General features: G+C 46.7%; 1 protein-coding gene across 1 annotated transcript; it reads left to right on the top strand.

Moving 5' to 3' along the window:
- Positions 1-5,071: 5,071 nt before the first annotated feature.
- LOC103635595 (uncharacterized protein) lies at positions 5,072-9,772 on the top strand. The gene is made up of 8 exons (XM_008658007.3): positions 5,072-5,717; positions 7,386-7,458; positions 7,542-7,612; positions 7,694-7,782; positions 7,891-8,023; positions 8,147-8,379; positions 8,465-8,941; positions 9,088-9,772. The coding sequence occupies exons 1-8, from the start codon at positions 5,190-5,192 to the stop codon at positions 9,287-9,289; spliced, it is 1,806 nt and encodes a 601-aa protein (XP_008656229.2). The 5' UTR covers positions 5,072-5,189; the 3' UTR covers positions 9,290-9,772.
- The last annotated feature ends 1,229 nt before the right edge of the window (positions 9,773-11,001 follow it).

Raw genomic sequence — 11,001 nt, 5'->3', positions numbered from 1 at the left:
GAGGTTACCGGCGAGCACCGCCGCGTATTTCGCGAGCGTTCTGTTGGGGATCTGGTGGAAGAGGCGGAGCTGACATGCATGGCCCACCGGTCAGTGACCAAGCGCGTGTGACGGGGGAACGGTGGCTGACGATGCGGCCCACGTATCAGAGACAAATGGTACAAACGAGTGCGAGGCTGAGCAAATGGCAAGTGGGCCCATCCTGTAAGCGACCGGTCAGCGCAGGAACGTGAAGAAAAAGTGGCCGCGCGCGAGAAGGTGGTTAATGGGCCGGGACTGCGAGAATGAGCCCAATTAGTTCCTTTCCCTTTTTTTCTTTTATGTTTTCTTTCCCTTTCAACTTCTAAAGTTCAAATTTAAATTCCACTTTGGACTTTAATATATTTCCTTGTCACATTTTTTTTTATTTTGTCATAATATGCACACACAAAAATAATATTCAACATGATGCATATTTTAAGGGCATATATTCTTTTATTAATTATTTGTTTTTGAATATGGTGTTCACATGTGATGATAAGTAGATTCATCATACACATCAAATATAGGAAAATAACTTTTCTCCTCTTTTATTATCTATTACAAATTGGGTATTACAGAACTAATGTGTTTGCTAGTGTTTATGTTTATAGTTCACAGGATGCGAAGAGGATTGGACTAAGACACTGAGGATGCAACACCTTAAATGAAGACATAAAAAGAGCTTAGAAGTCCAAGACTCAAGACCAAAGGAGCCCAAGAATAAAATACAGAAGACCTAGAAGATGGGCTGTCAGCTGGCGCACCAGTGGCACACAGTTGGCTCACCGGTGGCACATAGTTGGCGCACCGGTGGCACACAGTTGGCTCACCGGTGGCGCACAGTTGGCTCACCGGTGGCACACAGTTGGCGCACAGGACAGCCAACAGAGTTTTCTAAGAGGAGGCTCACTATTCACTGTCCGGTGCACCTAACGGCTAGCTGTCAGAACTAGCCATTGGCTGCACACCGGTGGCACACAGTTGGCTCACCGGTGGCACACAGTTGGCTCACCGTTGGCACACAGTTGGTGCACCGGACTGTCTGGTGTGTCAGAACTAGCCGTTGGCTGCACAGCGTTGGCGCACTGTTGGCGCACCGTTGGCTCACCGTTGGCGCACTGTTGGCACACAGTTGGCGCACTGTTGGCTGACAGGACTGTCCGGTGTGTCAGAACTAGCCATTGGCTGAACAGCGTTGGCACACTGTTGGCGCACCGTTGGCGCACTGTTGGCACACAGTTGGCGCACCGTTGGCTGACAGGACTGTCCGGTGTGCCATCCTTACAACAGTCTGCTTTCCAACGGCTAGTTGAGTTGGGGCCTATATATACTTCATCCAATCAGCCATTTGAAGGTGTGGGAGCCCAAGCAACATACCAAGGCATATAGTGCACATTTCCAAGAGCTCAAACACCCAAGTGCTTAATAGAATCACTCGGTGATTAGCGTAGGTGCTTTGCGAAGTGCTTAGGTTAGTTAGACCGCTTTAGCGCTTGCTCTAGGTGAACCCTAGTTAGTTAAGTGAGTTTTGTAAAACCACACAACCCCTCGGCTCTTGCGTGAGCCATTGTAATTGTACCGAGTGGGGCGAGAGTCTTGCGAGACCGTGACAACCGCGTTTGTGTCACGGCCGCCACCGTGTACCAGAGGGAACGAGGCCCACAGCGTTTTCGGCCGGAAGCTCGATAGTGGAGACGGCGAGGAGCGTCCGAGAGGAGCTGGAAGCGAAGCACCACTTGCGCGTGGAGAAGGCCCGCGGCTCTCTACGGAGTTACTCGACCGTGGTGCTTGACCCTCGCGTGGGCTTCCCTTTGTGTAGGGGCACCAACGAGGATTAGTCGGGACCTTGTGTGGTTCCGGATACCTCGGTAAAAATACCGGCGTCATCCATGAGAGTTTGCTTCTCTACTTTGCTCTTTAAGTTTCCGCATTTATATTAAGCATTTAAGTTTCAATCTAGTATTCATACTTATTTAGTGTAGATTGAAACTTAGCATTTGCGGTAGAGATAGCAACACTTAAACAAAACCTAGTTTGCACATTCTAGTTTGATTATTTGCATAGGTTTTGCTCTAGGGATTTAATTATGGCCTAGTTAAGTAAAAGTTTTAGAATTCCTAATTCACCCCCCCTCTTAGGCGTCACCCGATTCCTACAAGTTGTATGTTTGTTGCTGCTATTTTCACAATAGCTTTAATCCCCTTCATGTGACGCTATCTAGTTTTTCTTATCCTAGTGTGAATTAACAGTCATCATAGAATGAACTAATTATTATGTGCAATCACTGTCAAATGTCATGAAAAAACTAGGTTGTTATTAGATCCATATTTGCAGCACATTGCTCGATTTTCATGCCCAAGTTGATTGGTCCTCTTATCATCATGAAGCACAAGGTCACTTCTGATTTATGATGCATGTTTTTTTTATTAATTATAATTCATGATGACATCTTGAATACGCCTCTGGTCATTGTATCACGACGTTTCAGACAACAAAGTACGGCTAAATGCAGGTTAACATGGCTGTATGAAAACGTTAATTATTAATACCTGAGATAGCAGTATTCTCCATATTTGCAGTGAGTTCAGAGAATTGATTATATTTTAAACGACCATTGTGATAACTTCTAATTTTCTAGAATTTATGTGTAGTTCACGAGGCACATGGCTTGAATTTCTGTGTAGTCCATATGTTTGTTGTTGCTATCATTGGATGGAAAAGCTGACATAACTTCTATAGTCTGATTAGGAAAAGATGTTCAACTGCTGTTATTGGAGGGACAAATTGTTATTTTCAAGTTGCTGTCAGGCAACTTTCAAATAGTAGTACTTTGTATTTACATAAAACAATAGATTATTGCAATTTTTAAGATTATTTGTCTCATGTGTTTCAGGGTCCAATGATAAAGATATTATCAGCATCGCTAGAGAAGGTGAAAGTCAAGTCACGTCATGCCAGTTGACGCATCTTTAAAATATGTTTAATTTGAAAAAAAATGTATCGAGAATTGTATACAACAATAACAAAGCCTTTTTGTCTCAAACACGTTGGGGTAGGCTAGAGATGAAACCCGTATGAAAACCTCAGAGTTCAACCTCTAAAGAAAAGAAAAGGGGAACAAAGGCAAAGGAGAACCGAAAAACGACGAAACAGGAAAACGCATAAAAAGAGATAAAACCCACAAGAACCAGCAAGATCTAAAGGGGGCACAAGAAAAGGTCAAACGATTAAGGAGGAAAAGAGAAACTACAAATTAGGGTTCTGGCACGTGAATTGCACACTTCCACCCCTTCCTATCCACGGCGAGCTCTTTATCAATATTCCACCCCTTCAGGTCCCTCTTCACAGCCTCTGTCCACGTCAAGGTTGGTCGACCTCTACCTCTCTTCACATTATCGGGATGCCTAATTGTATGGCATGATTAAATTTCTAGATAGATAACATGTTCTATGCTTAAATTTCTAGAGATATGATATGGTCTATGCTTAAATTTTGTTGATTTTATTTGCTTTTGTTGGTATTTAGATTTGGGATTTAATCCATATGGAATAAACAAACAAACATAGTTGTGTGGGTTTGGAAATATAATCCATATGGAATAAACGAATAAACATTGGTTGATTGAGTTTTTGGATTTAATCTCATAAGGGATTGGGTGAAAGGATTAGATTCACCTAATCCATATGGGTGAAAAAACCAACCTAGAAAAAAAATTTCCAAAGTGCCGAACAAGGGCTTACTCGTCAGTGGTGGTGGTGTCTTTGTCGCTGATTTATTTATCTTTAGGCGCCAGGCACTATTATAGCGAGACAAGCGAGTATTATTCGTTAGTGAAGGGAAGTAGCAGAATATATAGCAGATGCCAACATCAGATACGCTTAATATATACTGCTCTTTCTGCTGCGTGGTCATTCCTTGTCGCTCTCATCTCAGCTGACATGATCAATCAAACACGGTTGACGCAAACACATCGTCGAGCAGATTTTTTTTCTTTTTTTCTTTCTTTTTTTTTGCTAGAGGAAAGGCCTCGGCAAAACAAAGGCTCCGTCGTCGTTATTTAACGTCGTGACTATGACTTTTTTATTGAGCGTCCGACAAAAAATACTCGGCAAAAAAACCGCTATTAATGATGTACAGTTTGCTAAAAATTCTTTACCGAGAATTACACTCGAAAAAAAAAGTTTACCTAACATTTTTTTTTCTGGGCTTTGCTGAAGCAACAAAGACTATTTCCTCGTAAGTAAAGGGCCGGCCAAGTTGAAAGTCGTTTTTGTCAGGTTAGCAGCATGACAAGAACAAGGCACCACACCAACCAGTAACCGCGCTACCAGTACTTGGTCCGTTTTGTTTAAGAGTAACGTGATCAATAACGGACAATCTTGCCTGAGAGGAGGTTAGAAGAGCCCAAAGGAAGCCGTGGTGCGTTGCATGCACACTAACTAGGCAAAAGCGGATCTTTCCTGGTGAGCGTGCATTTCTCCTTTGCTTTCTTTCCTCACGAAGTGTGGTGGGTGCGTATCAGGGGGGCTGGGCATAGAGAAGATGTATGTAGCGTGCGTGCCCTGCTTTAGCTGGCGCTGCGCGGACGACCTGTGTGGCCGGAAACCGACCTGTGGACCGACCCGACAGAGACCGATCCCCATGCAGACGAGACTACGAGAGGATACCTCGTGCGGTCGTGCCGTGGTCGTGGCATGCCTCTGGCCTCTGGGTCAACTTGGATCGAGCAGCAGGCCGGCCGGGAGGCATCCATGCATGGACCATGCATACACGAACTGCAAAAGCTTGTCTCGGTTTCCTTCTTTAATTTATCAACCCGGCCGCTTACATTATCGGACGCTTCGTTCGCACAACCGCACGGCACGCTACGATCCGACGAGGCAGACCGAGGCGCACGCTACGATCCGACGCAATCGCACGGTTCGTAGTGCAGACACAAAGTGACCTCGGCGGCGGCGGTGGCGGTTGCCAAGCGCGGACAGTGTGCTGTTTGTAATGTAAGGGACAGAGAAGAGAACGGGCACGGCAGTGTGATCGCGAAACCGCCACCGGTTGGTTTCAGTTACCCGGCCTTCTCTCCTCTTCACTCACTAGTCACTAGCCTTACCTCCCTCTAGTCTCCCGCGGGGTTCCTATTCCTAGCCTAGCGACGCGCACGGTTCCATTCCATGGCCGCGGCCGCAACCACGTCCACGACCACGGCAACCATCCCACCCGGCCCGCACCGCAGGCGCCAGCCCAACGACATCGAGCGCGACGACGACACCTGCTGCGGCGGAGCCGGCGTCGATCGCCGCTTCCCCCACGCCTGCGGCGCGCAACACGACGACGACGCCGAGCGCGGCCTCCACCACGCCGCCGCTGCCACGCCCTGCGGCGGGACTAGGGCGCTGCTGTTGGCGCGGAGGAGGCGAGCGTGGGCCACCGCGGCAGCGGCAGCAGCAGGCGCGCCGCCCCGGACGGCCTGGGCCTGGACGAGGGGCGTCGTGCTCTGCCTCCTCGCCCTCGCCGCGGTCGTCGTCGGGTTCCAGCTGGGCTCGCACCGGGGCGGCGGGAGCACGGACGCGGGCGCCGGCGGTGACGGCGGCGTCAGGCTCTTGCACTTGCACAGGGTGGAGACGGCCGACGCCGATGTCGTCATGGAGTGGACGGAGGAGAACCTGTCGGCACTTGCGCGCCGCTCGCCTCAGCCGCCGGTGAGTACGTGCGCGCCTTCTCCCTCTACGTTCATCGCTCGCCGCCGAGACACTCTCGTTTTATTACAGCGACCATGGTCAACTTAGTACGCGCGCACCCATTTCCTCTTTGGGCAATAACCCACCCCACAGTGCACGCACACGTACTCCAGGTTTCAAAAGTGGACATTAATTCATGCATTACAGGCTCCATTTGGGCACCGAAAACGATCAAATTTCTGACAGGGTCATTTGAATTTTTTTTGGTTGGCTCGTCGTCGGAGTTCCATGGCTCCCATTTTGGGACGTACGTGTCATAATTTCTCCAGTCGTCGGTCGTCCTCGTTGTTGAAACCAGCTTCAGGCATTCCAAATGAAAAAAAAAACAAAAAGGCTATAAAATCGGTATTTCAAAACAAAACGAGGTGCCTAAAAGTTTAGATTTTTCGACAGAAGTGAAACACGGTAAATTCTATACAGAACGCGCAACCAGTTGGCAGTAGCTTGAGAGAAACGAAAAAGGGAGAAGTTTCTTCCATTCTGCAAAAAAAAAAAAAAAAAAGAGAGAGAGAGGAGCTTTCGGATCACTGCTCGTCGCGGTATGGAGTATCGGTATGGGAGAAATGATTGGTGATAGGGACGACGATTCCACCAGTATCTGTTGCTGGCGTGAGTCACTGCAACCAAAAGAACACAGTACACGACGTGAGTTCCACAGTTCAGGAGCAAGGCAGCTAGCTGTTTATCTCTCTGTTTTTTTGTGTGTGTGTGTTCTGTCAAAATGTTTTTCCGGTTCTTTTCATCGTCTTTACATGGGAGATACATCGCTATATTTCTTTACATCTGGTCGTTTTTTTAAGCTATTGAGGTCCCAGTTGTACCTGAAAAAGAAATGTTTATAGCGCATTGGGTTGGTGTCGTCGAGGTTGCTTTCCATCGTAATTGTCAATCTTTCAAATAGGGAAACAGAGGGTTTAGGGAATAAATAACAGATACTTTCACCAAATCTATTTAATTTCTTATTTAAGAAAAGAATGATTCCTAACCTTATACTAAGGTTTTGACCTAGTTTTTAAGAAATCAGTTTTAATTTTTTTTAGCTACGAGAGACTAGCTTCTTGGTTTTTAAGAAACTGAGAAACTAATTCGTATAAACTGAGGCATAAATCGGTGTGTTTGAAACCACCTCAATTTCCATAAACCAGATTCTTAAAAACTGGGTGGCCCTAAGTTACTTAGATTTTTGTTATTTTGCAATGTTAAACCGGTATCACTATCACGTAGCATCCTTCAAAAACCAGCGTGCTAATACTACTGGAAAACAGGACTTGCAAGGTTACACATAACATCATCTTGGAAAAGATGAACTAAAACCCAGTGGGGGCCCGAAGGTGTGGTTTTGCAAATAACAATACGCATCACGTAAAAGTGGTGGTTCAATTTGGTAGCGACACAAGCTTCGGTTCAGGAAAGTTTTGCGTTTTGGTACCCCTGGTCCCTGGCAGAGTCAGCCAGTGAGCAAACTGGTGGTCATATTTGGTAAAAAAAATTTGCATGCCATGATTCATAAAAGCAAGGCATTAATTCAGATTCAGATCCCATGCCATGCTCAGCATGACTTCACTTTTTTTTTTATGTTATAAGAACCTTGATTGCGCACTGAAGTCGTCCCCTTCCAAACACGGATAGGTACCCGAGATATGGACGAAACCAGACAGCGAGGGTTACAGCCAGTGCATTGAACGGCCGAAGAATCACCGCAGTAATTTCCCGCCCACCCATCTTTTGCGTTGTTTCCTTTCAGGTTCGGTTACGCTTTCTTAAACCAGGACATGCTTACTCCAGGGAAAAACAATGCGACTGCCGGTTACCTGGTCGTTGATGCGAACGGTGGCCTAAACCAGATGAGAATGGGAGTAAGTACATGTTCTGTGCTGACTCCATGGCAATGTCTTCCAGCTAAGTCTCATTTGATTCCTTCACGGCTATTCTTACAGATAAGTGATATGGTTGCAGTGGCGAAGATCATGAACGCGTCGCTGGTGATCCCTACTCTGGATCATCAGTCATTCTGGACCGACCCAAGGTCAGTTAACTCTATCTAGCTGCTCTGAAATCAACATTAAGAAACTGCAGGTACACTGACGGTCAGTATTTGTTTTTTTTGTTTTTGTCTTTTGATGATGATGTACAGCGATTTCAGAGATATATTCGACATCGACCACTTCAAGGAGTCGTTGAAGGAAGACATTGTGATCGTGGATTCGCTACCACTGGATTATAGAAGGGCGAAACCCTACGTGAGAGCACCCACCTCCTGGTCCAGGGTACGAGTCCTACACAACCTGTTGGTTCTACTGAAATTTCAGGCGTGGATAGGTTTAACTGAATACTGAATAGGCTGATGGATCGTCAGCTCCGTTTTTTTTTTTTTTTTTTTTTGCTTTCAGGCTTCTTTCTATAGAGACTGCGCGAAAGTCCTGAGGAAGTTCAAAGTGGTGAGGTTTACCCACACGGATTCACGGATCGTGAACAACGGCCTCGCTCCTTCTCTGCAAAAGCTCCGGTGCCGCGCGAATTACAGGGCGCTCCAGTACAGGAAGGAGATCCAAGGGCTCGGCAGCACTCTGGTGGATCGGCTGAGGAATGGGTCCGCCGAGCATTACATCGCGCTCCACCTAAGGTACTGGCCTCAAACTCCGGAGCGTTCAGTACGTGATCGGCTGGTCACGAGGTCTTTTGAAGAGATCACCGCCTGCCTTGGACAGATACGAGAAGGACATGCTGGCCTTCACCGGGTGCAACCACAACCTGACGCTGCGCGAGGCAGCGGAGCTGACGGGCATGCGGTTCAAGGTGCGGCGCTGGAAGGAGAAGGACATCGACAGCGAGGAGAAGCGGCTGCAGGGCGGGTGCCCCATGACGCCCCGCGAGGCGGCCGTGTTCCTTAAGGCTATGGGGTACCCCTCCGCCACCAACATCTACATCGTGGCCGGCGAGATATACGGGGAGCATAGCCTGGACGCGCTCAAGGCTGAGTACCCCAACACCTACACGCACTACAGCCTCGCCACGGTGGACGAGCTGGAGCCACTGGAGCTCTACCAGAACAGGCTCGCCGCCGTGGACTACATCGTCGCCCTGCAGAGCGACGTGTTCGTCTACACGTACGACGGCAACATGGCAAGGGCCGTGCAAGGGCACAGGAGATTTGAAGGGTTCAGAAAAACCATAAACCCTGACAGGTCTGGCCTTTTCCCCCTAGTAGGATATCTAGCTAGTTAATACAGGAATTTGTGTGCTCCCACAATCTCTCGAAATTTACACATTTCAAAGACGATGTTAGACCTTGATTCTAGAACCTGATGAAACAAGTTGTTTTGTTTGTTAGGCTGAAGTTTGTGGAGCTTATTGACAAGCTGGATGAAGGTTCCATGTCCTGGAGTGAGTTCCAGATCGTGGTGAGGAAGCACCATGAGAACAGACTGGGAGGTCCATATGAGAGGTTGCGTGGTGCAAGTCCAAGGCAGGAGGAATACTTCTACTCAAATCCGGTCCCCGGATGCCTCTGCAAAAGGGTTCAGAGTAGATGATACGGATCTATCTGGATTGAGTTGAAATTGTTTAGCCTGGTTGATACGTGTCCACGATGTTCAGTGTGATGAGTGATTGTCAAAGAGACCATCATCTTTGATTCAGTTTGAGACTAACCATGACGTGAGTATGTGGTGTTGTGCACCATGTCTCTTGATTTGTGGTACGCAGATCTGGAGTACAAGAGCGATCGAAGCCAATGGTGAAGGTTAAGTGATTCGTACTTATGAACTGGAAGCGGCAAAGGACGAACAACACCATTAGACTTGGACGAGTGAGGGGCTACCGTGGGTGGCCGACATTTGTGGATATCGATGAAAAGTGCTCATGAAGAAGTAGATCATGTTGACTAAGTCAAAACAATGATTGATAGTGGATGCGCCGGATGACTTGAGTGATCGTGTGGTCGTGGAAAACCACAGTCTATGTGTAAGTCGGACCTTGTTGATCTTGGCAATAAACAAATTGAATTGGATGTTGAATTAGGCTAACCTAAAGTTTCCCACAACAATCAAATACCACTTCACACCTTGTGCCTAAGAGTGTTTTCTATTCTATCATAATTTTTGCATCCTAGGTCTTCACCCTATTCTAGTAATATAAAGATAATAATTGAATTATGCAAATATAAATGATCAAAGTACGGAACAGTTAGAAACACAATATGTTTGCCAAGGTATCGGAGAGTCGATACTCCTCGCTAGTCCTCGTTAGTGCACCCGTGAAGGGTGTCGCTCCCCCTTGATACACGTAAGGATCTATGGTTGATTCTTTGTCACTCTAGTACAATGAATCACCCAAAACTGTTTGCACCTTAAGTTATGTCACCCACAATCACCATTGGGTGATCATCAAACTCTAGATCACCACCAAATCGTAGGTGATGCTGATCACCAAGTTAATAAACACAAACTCTCACTTGACCTGACCAAGGCTAATAAGAATGATATATGCACATTTTCTACTCTCAATGCATTAATGAGGCTGCTAATATCACGATATCAAATCTCAATTACCTCCCTAGGCAAAAGGCTCTCCTTTTCACTTCAATAGATTTCTCTAGATGAATGAATAGGCAAGAGACCTCAAATATATGAGATGGAGGGATATATATAACTCAAGGCAAGGAACTAGTTGTTGTCGCTCCACACATCTTTCACGGATGCACTAGACATTCCTATTGCACACATATATCATATACTAGACACGTCGGATGCATGCTCCAATGTCTAGTTCAAAAACTAGTCATTATTGTATTAGTATTTGGGGCCTCATCGGACACTAGAGCTGTACATTTGGGCTAAACCTGGTGGGCTGGAACGAAAAATGAAAAAAGCAAGGTCCAAGAATGACATGACACGAAATAATTTCGGACTGGACCGACCTGATGTATTGGGCTATGCTTGGGCTGAGAGCAACGCCCACGAGCGGGCACGAGCCCGACCCGTTTATGTAAGCACGAAATAGCCTATTTATAGACACGAAAAAGACCATAAATCTTTTAGTCCACAATTTACAGGCATGTCTGTTTAGTGTTTACATGACGTAGGCCCAAATTGCAAGCCGACAGTTGTTGGAACTTGCGCTCCCACGCGAGTTGATCCAACAGGGGAGTGAGAAAGATGTAAACACGATTTAACTCGAGACGACAATTGCTCTGTCAATCCAGCCTCTCAAGGGCACTGTATGGGGGTATTTATAGGTGTCTGAG

Source organism: Zea mays, chromosome 8 (assembly GCF_902167145.1).
Source record: "Zea mays cultivar B73 chromosome 8, Zm-B73-REFERENCE-NAM-5.0, whole genome shotgun sequence".
NCBI lineage: Eukaryota > Viridiplantae > Streptophyta > Magnoliopsida > Poales > Poaceae > Zea > Zea mays.
Note: the sequence above shows the minus strand (reverse complement) of the source record. Positions and strands in the feature narration are given on the sequence as shown.